At 38.2% G+C, this 15,781-nt stretch overlaps 1 protein-coding gene across 1 annotated transcript in view; it reads right to left on the reverse strand.

Annotated features, from left to right (window-relative positions):
- RNF169 (ring finger protein 169) overlaps positions 1 to 15,781 on the reverse strand; it is a 103,813-nt gene that overhangs the window by 20,705 nt on the left and 67,327 nt on the right. Inside the window, exons 5-6 of the mRNA XM_027848093.1 lie at positions 14,902 to 15,030; positions 4,099 to 4,211 (exon numbers count right to left, since the gene is read on the reverse strand). Coding sequence (XP_027703894.1) covers positions 4,099 to 4,211; positions 14,902 to 15,030 — 242 coding nt within the window. The remainder of the gene's footprint in view (positions 1 to 4,098; positions 4,212 to 14,901; positions 15,031 to 15,781) is intronic.

Consider the following 15,781-nt stretch of genomic DNA (forward strand, 5'->3'; position numbering starts at 1 on the left):
CACACACACACACACACACACACACACACACACACACACACACACACGCATACACAGACACAGAGCATCACAGAAAGAGTTTGGTAGGATTCTTCTTTTCATATTTTTACAATTTATGTAAAGTATGGAAATAATTTCTTTGAACACTTGATAAAATTCACTTGTAAATTCACCTATTCCTGGGCTTTTTTTCTTTGGGTTAATTTACTAGTTATTTCTTCAATGCCTTTTTCTGAAATTGGTTTATTCTCCAACTGTTCTATTAATCTGTATTTTATATTTTTAAGTATTTACATATTTGTAAGTATTTTATTGCTATTTATTATAATTTGCTATTTATAATATGTTATTATAAATTTATTACAATATTTGTATATTGTAAGTATTTTGTATTTTTGTAAGTATTTATACATTTCATCTAAATTATCCATTTTGTTGGCACAGAATTGAGCATAATAATTTGGTAATTTCCTTTATTTCATCTTCATTTGTTGTGAATTCTCTATTTTCATTTTTTGATACTAGCAATTTTTTCCTCCTTTTAAAAATCAGATTAGTGAGCAGTTTATCTTAATAGATTTTTTTAAAACAGCTCCTAGTTTTATTTATTAATTTAATGGTTCTTTTCTTTTAACTTTGTTAGTGTCCACTATGATTAATTTCTTCAAAGGCTTTTTAATGAATATAATTTTTATTGCATTGTGGACAGTAAAAGATATCAGTCAATAAACATTTATTAAACATTTACTAGGTTCTGTGCTAAGCACTGTGATATAAAACGAGGCAAAAGACAGTCCCAGCCCCCAAGGAACTCACATTCTAGTGGAGGAGACGAGCAAAAAAATATGTACAAACAAGTTATATACAGGATAAGTAGGAAATAATTAACATAAGGGAGGCACTAAAATAAAGAGGGTTTGGAAAAGACTTCCAGTAGAAAACAGAACTTTAGTTGGAACTTATAGGAAGCCAGGAAAGGCACTAAATGAAGATGAGGAGGGACAGGATTCCAGCCATGAGAAAGAGCCAGGGAAAATGCTCTGAGTGAAGACATGGAGTGTCTTGTTTATGAAACAGCAAAGAGCCCAGTATCACAAAATAGAAGAGCACCTATTGAAGCACAAGATATAAGAAGACTAGAAAGACAGGAGGGGGCTAAGTTATAAAGGTCTTTGAATGCCAAAGAGAGGATTTTGTATTTGATCCTGGAGGTGTCAGGGAACCACTGGAGTCTATTGAGTAGGGAAGTGACATGGTCAGACCTGAGCTTTAAGAAAATCACTTTGGCAGTTGAATTGGCGAATGAACTGGAGTGAGGAAAGACTTGAGGCAGGCAGACCCACCAGCAGATAATTGCAATTGTCCAAGTGTGAGGTGATGACAACCTGCATCATAATGGTGGCAATGTCAGAGGAGAGAAGGAAGAGTATTACAGAAATGTCAGAGTTGTGAAATCAATAGGCCCTGGCAACAGAATGGATAAGGAAGGGTGAGAGATGGTGAGGAGTTGAGGATGTGCTTAATATTTCTGTTATTCTGCATTTTATGTGAGATTTTTATGCCCTAAACAGAGTTAATTTTTGGAAAGGTGCTATAAACAGCTCTTTTTCATTTCCTCAGTGAAACTGCCAGAGATCTATCATAAAGAACTTGTCAAAAATTCTATTCAAGTCCTTAATATCTTTCTTATTTATCTTTTTGATAGCTCTAAGTCTGAAAGATGTATGCTGAGATCTGCAGCTATTACAATTTTACTGTCTTACTTCTTCCTGCAAATAAACTAACTTTTAGTATTTAGATCTTGTCATTTTGATGTATATCAACTGACATTAATTTATTGTCTAACATACCATTGAGTATAATGTAGTTTATCTTTTTAACTTTTGATCATGCCTATTTTTTACTTTTGCCTTGTCTGAAAACATCATCATTTTTACTGCATTATTTTCAGTGTTTTTCTAATAAACAACACATCAATGGACCCTGCTTTCTAATCTATGCTTCTCTCCTCTTCCATTTTATTGGAGAGTTCATCTCATTCACACTAATGTTATTATGTTAACTGTATATTTCCCTCCTATCTTCATACTTTTTCTTCTCTTTAACCCCCAGATAGTCTTTACAAATAAAAGGGTAGTGAGAAAGAATTTGCTTAACATTAGTGAGGCAATCTGCTTTTGCTCTACAGTCCTTCTCTCCCCCTTGCCCAGGCTCTGATCATAATTTTTATACCCTTTCTTTTCTTTCCTTTTAACTCACCAACCCCTTCACAATCTATTTTCCAAAGATGGAGTATGTTTTGCTTATAACTCATCTCTCCCTTATTCTCCCCTTCTTAAACCTCTTCTCCTCTATTTCTCCGTTGAGTTTGTTGTTTTTCTACATACAAGCTCTAAAGGCACGTGTGTGTTCATCTATGTGTGCATGTTCTACAATGAGCTACTGCCTCCTTTGAATTTTCATATGGCTTCATTTTTACCTCTCACTGCAATGATCACATTCCTAATTTTTATTATGGTTATGTATCTTATCCATCTTACTAAATCACAAGGGTAGGTTTTGACTCTTATCTCTCTCTCCTCCAGAGAATATAGGACATGAATACATGTCTATGACATGAGCTTGGTAAATATTTTACTGGAGTGGGCTACAAAGCATTGCCTCTTCAAAGTCCTACGGACACTGAAAATCAAAACATGTTTATAACTAAACTCCACATTTTCCCCTTACTTACCACTATTGCCTTAGTCTCTCACTTTCCCGAGCTTAGAAAATCACAGAATCTCAAAATGAGAAGGGTCATCTAGTCCAACCTTTCAGCTAGTATAGGAATATTCACCACAGTATCCTTGACAAGAGAACACCCAGTATCTGCTTCAACAATTCTAGTAATAAAGAGATCATTCCCTTTATAGAGGCTGCCTGTTCCATTGCAGATCAGCTCTGATAGCTGGAAATCTTCCTTTTACTCAGCCAAAACCTGCTACCCAGTACTTGGGCACAAATCTGCTACCACTGTCCCATCATTATGATATTTCAGACATTGGAAAACAACCTTCCCATTCCTCTATTCTATTCTGATAAAGTCTCAGTTCACAGAACAGAAGTATACAGGCTGAACTACCATAGCCAATGTAGCATAGAAGAATATAAAACTAGTGTCTAGACCATAGTAAATGTTTAATACATGTTTGTTGATTGACTAGGAAAAGACTTGTATTCTTCTTTCTTCATCACCATCATCACCATCATCATCATCATCATATGCTTTTGTAGTTAATGTCCTGTAGACTATAATGCTAATAATTAGAGAGGCAGTATGGTATAGTGGATGGAAAACTGATCTCAGAATCAAATCCAACCTCTGACATATACTGGTGAGTAATATCTGACTTACATAACATTAATCTACATGCCGTGAACTCATACAAACTAAATGGCATGACAGATGGCCCAGAAGCATCCCAGAGGAGCAGAAGAAGGAAAACAGTGTAGATCAGGGAAAACTTATTTGTATTAACCATTGATGACATATTATCTATAAAGTAAAAAATCCATATAATGAATAACCAAGAGGTGACATTCTTAGAATGAGGGAAGCTTATTACTGGAAAAGACCTCTGTGGCCAAATAGCCCACTTTCCAACCCAGTGCATTAATTCCCCGTTTAACATTCCTAAACAAGTAGTTGTCCTACTTCTGCTCAAAAACTTCCTTCTACAGACAGCCTATTTTAGTGTTATATAGCAGGGATGTGTAAAGGGTGATGGGAAGAATTAGGAGAACCCATACAATTTGCTCTCTCCTTCTTACCAAAAAGAGCTTGGAAGTATAAAGTGTCAGGCTAACAAGGCTGCTGTTTGGTCCCAATAACAAAGGGATAATAACTCAGTACAATGCCACAAAGAATTTTACTTTTTTTGGTACATTCTCATTTTACTTCCTCTTAAATTCAAGCTTGGTCCCAGTTCTCCCCTCTCCTTCCCCACATTCCCAAAGGTTGCAACAGTCTGTCTTTCCCATGTTCCTTTTGCCTGCCCAGTCCCACCCTCTGCTCCCCAAATAAACAGATCCAGACTGAATTTGGTATGATCTTACCCTGCCAGGAAAGCTAAGGAGTAAACGCTGCTCTTGGAAACAAATGCCGAACGATGTGTCATCTTGCCCTGGGAAGGTTCTTCATTTTCTGAATCTGAGAGGCGCTCAGGACACTGGGAAGGAGACAACAAGGAAGACAACACTTGTCCATCTGCGGTACCCATGGAAATTTCCCTATGATTACAGAGAAGGTATACATAGATTTTTAAGTGTAAAGGACACAAACCAAGACTTTTAAAGAATTATTTTCTATTAGATAATGATACTAGCATATTTGTTAGACAGGTCCCCTATGAAAGATTTACAGGAGGATATGCATAAGAATTGCATAAGAAGAAATGGCATAGATACAGATGAGTTGTTAAATGCACTACTGGATATCTGTATGCACACAAATGAGATTACACATCCAAAACAAGAAGAAAGTGTTTTTTATCCTCATTTTGCAAATGAGAATGTTGAGTGACTTGCCCACAGTCACAAAGCTAGTAAGCTTAGAACTTGGATTCTGGACTAACTCTAAATCCAACCATTTTTCATTAAATGTTAGCTGCCCCTCTAAAATAACAATGCATTGCTTTACTATATGAGAAATGTCCCATCACCCCCCTAGTTAAGTGGAAATCTAGACCAGAAGCCACTAACCTAATACAATGGTTATCTTAAGGCCACTAGTGAGAAACTGGTAGGTCATCATCTACTAAACGCCAAACTCTCTTGTTGCTTCTCCCTTTACAAGTCACCACCTTAATATTTTCCTCTCATACAAAACATCCTATAGGCACTAGTTCTCCCCTCTCCTTCCCGAATACAATGTCAAAAAGCAATGGCAGAGTTGGAAAGGTTTATCCCATATTTGGGAAAGAAGCATCACAGAATTTGAGGGTTAGAAGAGGTCTGAGTGGCCATTTAGTCCAACCCAAACCTGAAAGAAATCCAGCTATATAATATAACTAAGTGGTCATCCAGCCTTTGCTTAAAGACCTCTAGGGAAGAAGAACCCACTTCTTCAGTAAGTCTATTCCACTTCCAGACAACTTTTCATTGCTAGCAAGTTTCCCCTGACATTAATAAAGGCTAAATTTGCCTCTTTGCAACTTCTACCCTCTACTCCTAGCTCTGCCCTAAAGTGTGCTAAATAGAACAATCTAATCTCTCTCAAACACAATATCCCTCAAACACTTAAAGATATCTATCATGTTTCCAGGATTAAAGCTTTGATAGCAAAGCTTGCTAACCTGATTTTTCCAGTCATATTACACTTCCCTCTCCATCATGCTACCTATGGCCCAGTTAAGATATTGCCTTCTTACTCCATTTTCTATCTCTGTGTTGGATTGGTTGCCCTCATTCCTAGAATGCATTTTCTTCTTCATTTACATAGCTTAGAATCCCTTTTTGTTGTTCAGTCGTTTTCAGTCATATCTGACTCTTCGTGACAAGAAACGGCAAAACACTCTAGCATTTTTTGCCAAGAAAATCCCAAATGGGGTGCTGTGGTCCAGCAAATCTGCATCCAGATTGGAGTGATATGACATTGAGGTAGCTCCAAAGATAGTTTCCCAGCTTTCCCATTTTGTATAAGCAAAGTCTCATCTCTATTATGGGTTTGTTATACCTCCTATGCCTCCAAATATATTCTTTGGGATCTTTGAATTCACCAACTTGTTGAGGGTGATAAGAATATAATATCAGAATGTTTCCTGATTCATCTAATGGTAGCCAACAAAAATGATATGTACAGGATCTTAACTATGATGCTTGATACTTTGGGACCATTTGAGCCCAGATGGGCCTTCTTGGCTGGTTTTAGGAGTGAAAACAAGAAAGAGTTAATACAAGACACTAAGAAATTTACATAGGCATGAATCTTCTTCCCAAGGAGTTTTTCCTTTTAAATTGGCTGGCCAGTCTAGAATGAAAATGAGTCATTCTCTTAGGGTAAGGATCAAAAGTCTTAGAGAGGTACTTTTGGCATTTCTCCCCTCAGGATTCCATAGGAGAGGGGAGAACAGACTTCCAATACACAAAGACCCTACCAATGTCAGAAATATGGATATCAATATATGTATTTTATAGCAAGTAACATCAATTTATTCCTATTTCCCAAAGTGAGATAGGACAGCACATAGTTACAAAATTCTAAGAAGCAAACGTATCCTTAATACACATCCCAAGAAATGGTCATAGAAACCACAAATCAGACACTATGAATGAATAATGAGTCACAGTTTAACAGGCCATGTAACAGATGAACCTTTTGTGATCTTTTTCACAGAATCACTGAACACCAGACAGATCTTCTAGCCCAACCCTTTTGTTTCACACACACACACACACACACACAAAAAAAAAAGGCTCAGGAAAGCAAAGTAACTTAGTTGAGGTGACATATCTAATTACTGAAAAGCTAAGCCTAGAGCCCAGGCCTCTTGACTACCAGTATAGTGCTTCTTCCACAACAAACTATCTTCAGAGGGAACTTTAACCTCACCCTATTTCATGCTACCTCTTTTTGACCCCAGAGGACTGGTGGAAAGGGTGACTTTATTCCCTTTGATTTACTCCTGACTTGTAATTAGCAATTTCGAAACATTTCTGTGCCTCAAGTATGTTACTGTTAAATTCTAAGATGGAAACCAGATTTTATCATTTATGTAGTGGGTCTTTGCTCCCATAAAGACTACAAAATTCACGCACAACAAAATCTTGATTTTTAAAACGTTTCCTAGATTTCCTGGGCTTCCCTCTTAGAAAGCTGCTGCATTGTTCAATTTTAGAATTTTTATGAAGCCTCACTCATTCGTAACACATTTACTTGCATAATTCTTTCTTACAGCTAGAAATAATTCTCACGAGCCATTCAATTTGAGGTAGAAGGACCTAAGAGGACATGCAATCCAACCCCTACCTGAACAGGAAGTTCCTCTACAGCACCCTCAACAAATGGTCATCCAGTTCATTCTTGAAAAATTTCCAGTGGCACAAAATTAATGCCTGGCAGTCTGTTCTACTGTGGGACAGCTTTAATCATAAGTTTTCCTTAAACTGAGCTAAAATTTGCCTTCAAGTGTCAGGGTATCTTAACATCTGATCCAACCACATAGCCTTTTTTAGTTTCAGAGGCTGCATGGCTCAAAGACGCACACAGGATAGAAATCTTTCATCACCATCAAAAATAAAGAAGGATGCATCAAGACTGTGCATGCAAATGGCCAAGAAAAACAATCTGTAGAAATAGGTAACTTGCTTGGTGCCAAGAGAGACTGAGAGGATGATAGGCAAAGAAGTCAGGGAAGACCTGAAAGGAAGAAAAAGTCCCCTATTCAGGCTGGGCTTACCTAATAATAATTCACAAGCCTATAGAACTTTGAAGTTTATAACATGCTTTATTCATAAAAATTCCAAGGGGCAGGAATGCCTGAATTATAATATTTATTTTAAAGAGCTCAAAATTTAGGCTGAGAGAAAGAAAGTGACTTGTCTAAGACTGCCTAAGGAGCAACTGCTCAAACCTAGGTCTCCTGACCACCCCTTTCTAAAAGACCATGCTGCTTTTAATCTTTGCTTTAGTCGATGTGTATGTACATCATCTACAAAGGTCAGGTGGCTGAGGCTCATACATCTCATCCTATAAATGGAATCATCTCTGAGGACGGTCAGCAGACAAATGGCTGGTAGCTGAGCGTGGTTTTGAGCTATAGTCACACAATGAACACATACTGATGTATCAGAACAACAATGGCAGCAGCAGTATTCTTTTCTGAAGATGAAAGGAAAGAGGTTTGTTGATCTGGTATATTTCAGAGGAGTAGAATGGACATACAGATATTAAAAAGGATAATATTCCAATTAGCAATTTTTTTACAATGTATTAAGGGAAAAATAAGTACATATCAAAAACCCTGCATAAAACAATTTTAGTATGAAAATACTTAATTCCTCTCTTTCACTTCATAATTTCTCCAACCTTACTCTATTCCAGTGGTACTTCAGATCAGCTTTTATGGATTCTGTAAATATATTTCAAACTCAAAAGACTATGGCCAAATAAGTTTGGTAAATGCTATATCAGAATGTTTTTCAATTGCTAGTTCCACATAAAACTGTTAGTGAGCTGCAAGGTTTTTGTTTGTTTGTTTGTATTATTATTGAAGGCCCTTATTTCTTAAAATTTAAAAAATGATTATGCCTCTTCTCCATTTCCAGATACTTCTACCCCAGATCCCAGCCGTCAACAGCTGACAGTGACAACACTAAATTGAAGCTGCAAAGCAATTATAATGCAAAGTTTTATCTTCCTAGACCAGTAGGCACTCAGTAGCTTCCCCCTTCAGAAGGGCCGATTAGTTTCCTGCTTCTTCTCCCTGCCCCACTCCTCCTTCACCTTTCTATTTTCAGCATTTTCCTAAGAACAACCCAACATGATAATTTATGAGTTGAACAGTGATTCTTTACCCCTCTGGAAAAGAGGAAAGAGCCTTGATACCCATACTTCGAACAGGGGACACTTCATAGCAAAGTCTGCTAGAAAATTTGGATGGGAAACATTGCATTAGAGTAGTATAGGACCTATGCTACAAGGGCAGCCAAGCTTTTATCTATTCTTAAGAGCAATATTTGTCAATTCCCTGAAGTGACAAATCAAAGAAACAGGAGGAGGGTTTGGGCAGTTACTAACTTTAACTTGGACTTGAGTTCCAAACTCAAACTTTTGAGGTACCAAACATTCCCATTAGGGAACCCCTATAACAACCCACAGGGAAGAAGCCAAAATGGTGATAATCATCACAGAAACTCAGAGGTCATTTAATTAAACAAAAATTCCCTCTATAATATCCTTGACAACTAGTTGTCCAGCCTCTGCTGGAAGATCTCCAATGATAGGGAACCAATGAAGATCAACTAATCAGGGATCCTTGATATAATATATTGAAGGAGACCCCAGGTACATTTGTAACATTTTAAATCCCTGCCTGGAGTGAAGTTAACTTTTCTATCCCTCTTAGTCAAGCAAAGAGTCTCTAGTTTTAAATGTCTGTATTGGTATCTGAGCTCTACCCTCCCCCAAATATTGCCAGTCATCAGAATTCCCTCCTCTTAAATTTTTTTTTAACTTAGCTAAAGCTGAAATTTGGACAGAAAAAAAATATATGGCTATGGTTAGAATAACTTCAAAATGAAGACTTAATTTCAATGTTAGTCATGTTATGTTTTTTAATGGTAATTTTTATTTATTTTTTTGTTTTCAACATTTACCTCCACAAGATTTTGAGCTCCAAATTTTTACCCCATCTCGCCCCTTCCCCCACCCCAAGATGGCATGCATTCTGAATACCCCTTCCCCTAGTCTGCCTTCCCTTCTATCTCTCCCCCCCTTCTCTTCCCCTTCAATTTTCCTGTAGGGCAGGATGGATTTCTGTACCCCTTTTCTTGTATTTCTTATTTCCCAGTTGTATGAGAAAACATTTTTTTTAAACATGTGTTTTTAAAACTTTGGGTTCCAAATTTTCTCCCTTCCTCCCTCCCTACCCACCCTCATTGATAAGGCAAACAACTAAATATAGGTTATATATATGCAGTTATGCAAAACACTTCCATAGTAGACATGCTGTGAAAAACTAACTCTATTTCCCTTAATCCTATCCCAACCCCCCATTTATTCTATTCTTTCTTTTGACCCTGTCCCTCCTCAGAAGTACTTGCTTTTGATTACCCCCTTTCCCAATCTGCCCTCCTCTCTTTCATCCCCCTACTCTCTTGTCCCCTTCCTCCCCCCATCTTCTTGTAAGGTAAGACAGATTTCCATATCCAATTGAGTATGTATGTTATTCCCTCCTTAAGTCAAATCCTATGAGAATAAGATTCACTCGTTCCCTCTCACCTTTCCCCATTTCCTCTCCACTGTAAGAGCCTTTTCTTTTCCGTTTTTTGTGAGATAACTTACCCCGTTCTACATTTCCTTTTTTCCTTCTCCAAGAATAATCCTCTCTCACCCCTTAATTTTATTCTCCAGATATGACCCCTTCATTTTCAACTCACCCTGTACTCTCTCTCTTTATCTATCTATATACATATATCTATCATATAATTTTTTCTCCTCCAACTACCCTAATACTGACAAAGGTCTCATAAGTTACAAATATCATCTTTCCATGCAGGAATGGAAACAGTTCAACCATAATAAGTCTCTTGTGATTTTCTCTTTCCTGTTTACCTCTTCATGTTCCACTTGAGTCTTGTATTTGAAAATCAAATTTTCTATTCAGCTCTGGTCTTTTCATCAAGAATGCTTGAAAGTCCTCTATTTCACTGAATGACCATTTTTCCCCCTGCAGGATTATACTCAGTTTTGCTGGGTAGGTGATTCTTGGTTGTAATCTTATCTCCTTTGCCCTCTAGAATATTATATTCCATGACCTGTAGTCCCTTAATGTAGAAGCTGCTAAATCCTGTGTTATCCTGATTGTGTTTCCACAATACTTGAATTGTTTCCTTCTGGTTGCTTGCAATATTTTCTCCTTGACCTGGGAAATCTGGAATTAGGCTACAATATTCCTAGGAGTTTTCCTTTGGGGATCTCCTTCAGGAGGAGATCGGTGGATTCTTTCAATTTCTATTTTGCCCTCTGGTTCTAAAATATCAGGGCAGCTCTCCTTGATAAGTTCTTGAAAGATGATGTCTAGGCTCTTTTTTTGATCATGGCTTTCAGATAGTCCAATAATTTTTAAATTCTCTCTCCTGGATCTATTTTCCAGGTCAGTTGTTTTTCCAATGAGATATTTCACATTGTTTTCTAATTTTTCATTCTTTTGGATTTGTTTTACAGTGTCTTGATTTCTCAAGTTGTCCCTAGTTTCCAATTTCTCCATTCTAATTTTTAAGGAAGTATTTTCTTCAGTAATCTTTTGGACTTCCTTTTTCATTTGGCCAATTTTGCTTTTTAGGGCATTCTTCTCCTCATTGGCTTTTTGGACCTCTTTTGCCATTTGGGTTAGGCTATTTTTTAAGGTGTTATTTTCTTCAGTATTTTTTTGGGTCTCCTTTAGCAAGCTGTTGACTTGTTTTTCATGATTTTCTTGCAAAACTCTCAGTTTTTCCTCTACTTCCCTTACTTGCTTCTCAAAATCCCTTTTAAGCTCTTCCAAGGCCTGGGACTGATTCATATTTTTCTTGGAGTGTTTGGATGTAGGAGCTTTGGCTTCGTTGTCTTCTTCTGGTTGTATGTTTTGATCTTCTTCGTCACGAAAGTAAGATAATATAGTCTGACTCTCTTTGCACTGCTTACTCATGATCCTGGCCAATTACTTGAGTTTTAAACTCTTTGTTAAGGTAAAAGTCTGCTTCCAATGTGAAGAGTGTACTGTCCCAAGCTTCGGGGGTTGTACAGCTATTTTCAGAGATACTTCTAGGGACCTGAAAATTTTTAGTTCTTCCAAAGTGCTATGATAAGGGGCGAGGCGTTTTCTCTCCACTACCACAACAAGCTTCACCACATCAGTGCTCCTCCTTGACCCAAGACCGCTCCTCAGAACTGTGACCCAGATCCAAGCACTAGGTAAAGCAAGAGATTCCTGCCTCAGCACTGGCAAAGAGATCCCTGCAATCCCCCTCTGATCAGCCACTTGATTGACCCTCATTCTGTGGGCTGGAAGCTCAGGAAATAGCTGTGGCCCCAGGGGCGGCTGAGACCTAGTTCCTTCTCTCACCGCAGTCACAGACTTTTCCCACTGACCTTCTAAGTTGTCTTTCTGGGTTCCTGGGTTGAGAAGTCTGGAAACCGCCACAGCTGCCTGTGATCAGTCCTCTGAGGCCTCCTCCAGGGTCACTGCGGCTTGCGTGCCCACACCGCACTGCGCTCCTCTCCCCACCCGGCATGATATACCTTTCTGATCAATCTTCCAGGCTGTCTTTGGCTGGAAATTTGTTTCACTCTTGTCTTTTTGTGGGTTCTGCTGTTTTAGAATTTGTTTAGAGCCATTTTTTATAGGTATTTGGAACAGTTTGGGGGGAGAGCTCAAGCAAGTCACTGCTTTCCCTCCACCATCTTGGCTCCGCCCCCTCCCATGTTATGTTTTAAAAGAGGTCAGGCAATGTTAAACTTCCCCAGGCAGAACTAAAAAGGACAACTGTGTATTCTGCTGAAAAAAGACTGACACTAAGAGTTAGCTTAGAACTGGCTCTGCTCTTCACTGCAGGACCTTAAGCACATCACTTCCTTCTCTGCCCCTCAATTTCTTCATCTATAAAATCAAGATAATATCGACTCTGTTTCCATCACAAGGCAAAAATATAAATGCACTGAGACTCTTAAAATGATGATTGAACTTTCTACCAATTCCCTACATGTACAGTTCATACAACAAAATCTTCCATCTAACTACTTAAATTGTTTTTATTCCTTTTTCCAATTACATTACATCCAATTACATCTTGTCAATCAACCAATGAGCATTTCTTTTCAGTCCCACCTATCTGCTAGGCACTGGGAACACAAAGACAACAAATGAAACAATCCTTGCTCTCAAAGAACTTATATCCTATTGGGGAGACAACATGTACACATGCAACTACTCAAAAAACAAATATAAAATAATTAACAAGGTAGAGAAGGAGGACACTAGCTATTGAGGGCATCAGGAAAGGTGCTGTGCAGAAGGTAGAAACTTGGGCTTCATATTTCCAACTAGACAAAGCTCAACTGTGCGGACAAACTCCAAGATTCTGAGCTTATATTGTTTTGTGATTCTCACAGAGTCAAATACAATCCTAACCAGTCACTTTCTGACTTCCTCCCCTTTCTGATGATGGTTTCCCTGGGGGCTAGATAGCAGGCTGGGCAATTCATGGTTCCCCAGCCTTGGTCTCTCTCCCAAGTGACTTGGGGGAAGGAGGGGGAGGGAGAAGGGAGAACTGGCTCCAGCTGGATGTTAGGCTCTTTCCCTCAGGTTTAGTGGATAGCCACATAGTCCCCAATATATGTATCCTACCCTGTTTCCTCTGTTCTTCAATTCTCTGGCTCTATGCGAAGATGATACATGTAACCCCCACGAACTGTATCATCAACAGAACAGTTAGAAGAAGTCTACCTAGATAGAGGATATGGGTGTGATTCTATTATGTTAAGATGATCTCAAAAGAAAAATGGGTGAGAAAGAGGGATCCATTGAAAGGGGAAGAGAGAAAAAAGAATGGGGAAAATACCTCACATTAGAAACCAACTTTATTCTTTTCAAATACAAACAAGAAATAAAAGTACCCTCAGTCATGTTTTAATGAATAAACAGACCATTTGTAAGTATCTATATACATGTAAAAAGTATTATTTCACATGAGCTGGCATTTGTAGACTTTATGGTTTTCAAAGTTTTGTTGGTTTATTTTTTTTCTTTCTCACAACTCTAAGATGTGGAACACAGTGGTGTCCTTATCCCTATTTTATGAATGATGAAATTGGGACCAAAAGGACACAGATATTAAGTGTTGAAGCCAAGACTCTGAACTTAACTCTTCTGACATTAAGTCCAATGCTTTTCTTGTCTTAATGAAATCCTAATGGAATCTTCTGAAGAGAGTGAATCCTAGGTGAATCAAACTCCTTAAGAGAAAGAACTATTTCATTTTTGTCTTTGTGTCCCCAGTGTTCATAGTACAGTGACTGCTTAAGTAGCAAAGTAAGATAATAACACAGGAGATTGTGGGGCAGCATTTGATGCTAAGTCTTTCCTTCCTTCCACTTCCCTACCCTAACCTATCTAGGAATCTTTTAACCTGTCCACATAAATTTGATTTTTCCACTCACATTTTAGTGTTATTCTGGACCCTCCTACGGTCTCTATTTCTCATAAACTGGGAAGTCTAACAGTGTCACTGGATCATGAAATTCAAATGCATTCTGAAGTGCTCCATCACCTAGCCTAGCTGTGACAAAAGGTCAGTCTAAGAAAGTTCTATCAAGGAGGGCTATAAGTTGAGGAAATTGAGGGGATTAGGACAGCAAGTGGTTAACTGTGGCAAATGAATGGATCACATTGACTCCATCTTGTGACTCAATTCTGGAGCTAGCTGAGGTTCCCTTCTAGTCAAGAAGTTGGTCCAGTGTAACTTCTATCTCATGAGAAAGCTTTATTCAATTGTGGGAACTGAGAGAAAACTTTATTGCGTTGTTTGAACCTAGCCCTGCATGGCTGGGAAACTGGAATGCCTCTACCTGCTATTTAGAAACCCTTAACTAAGAAACTAGGTTATGCTAACCAGAAACTCAGTTGGACCCAAAGACTGATACAAGGAGTTTTCTCACAATTGTACATCTCAAGCAACCCATGTTTTATCTGAAAACTGGCCCCCTAGTGATCAATCAGTTATTGTTTCCATGTTCCTGTGATTGTTCACAAGACATTGGTATGGCAGGGGGAGGCAATCAGGACACCTTCTTTTCTGATTTCAGGGAACTGCATCTATTTGTTGTCCCTCTCTCAACTTGGAAAATTCCTGATCTTTCACCCACTTAGAAATGATTACCTAATGTTTTATTATTTCCTTTTAATTAGTTGGTCTTATTTGACTAATTGCTTTTAATGTATCAAAGTCTGTTTCCCCCAATCCAGGATTAAGCTAGGAGGTCTGACCCTGCTTTGTTAGGCAATTGGCACGCAATGCTTAATAAATCAATATGCTCAGAAGATTGAACCTTTGTTTCCTCAGCCATTTCATCTTTCATCCACCACAAAGGAAAACAGTTGATAAAATATAAAGCACTATGTAAATGTGAATTATTATTACCATTAAAAAGGGATTACTTACGAGAACTAATGGCTCATCTTTTTTCTGCAGTTCTTCCATTCTCCTTTTCCCTGCTTCAATGTCCTCCAGTAATAGCTTGTGGATCAGATCCTCAGAGCTTTTGTCCTCTTCTAACTTTTCTTCCCTCAACTAAAAATACAAATTAAACAAGAAATAGAAGAGCTTAAAGTCAATCCTAGAATTATCTTTCCACTAAGGACATAGTTACAACAGATCTATCCCAAGTGAGTGTTCTGAGACTTATCAGATCTAAAGCCCCTCTAATTTTTAAGCTCTTGCCAAACCAACACTTCACCATGGCTTAAAGTTCAATTGCTCTGCATTCCTGAGCAATCCAAAAACCACACAGCTAAGTGAATATAAATAAAACCAGAAAAATAAAGCTTATTCACACAGCCAGTAAGGCTAGTCCCTCCTGAAGACCAGACACACCTGCCCGGTTCCTACAACAGCTTGAGAAGGCAAGATAGTACAGTTAGGTGACATAGTATAGCAGTAAAAACTCTTGAATAGGAGATTTGGGAAACCTGGGTTTGAGTCCTCACTCTGCCACTAACTTCCCAAGTATCTCAAGAAGGTTAGTCTCTCTTCTCTGGGTCTCAATTTCCTCCTTTGTCAAATAAAGACACTGGACTAAATAACTTCTAAGGCTCCTTTCAGCTCTGACATTCTAAGAATCTAGAGTTAGAACTAGTGAAGATTAGTAAGAGGTCATAAATCACCATTCTAGAGCTGGATGGGATCTCTGAAGTCATCTAGTCCAACCCCCTGACAGATGTCCATGGACGTGAAGTGACTTGCCTGAGGTCACACAGCTAGTAAGTAGAAAAGTCTGAATCTGAACCTTCAAATCAAACACTCTTTAGGTAGCTACCTGAAA

The sequence above is a fragment of the Vombatus ursinus genome, unplaced genomic scaffold (assembly GCF_900497805.2).
Source record: "Vombatus ursinus unplaced genomic scaffold, bare-nosed wombat genome assembly UNPS02005659.1, whole genome shotgun sequence".
Lineage (NCBI taxonomy): Eukaryota > Metazoa > Chordata > Mammalia > Diprotodontia > Vombatidae > Vombatus > Vombatus ursinus.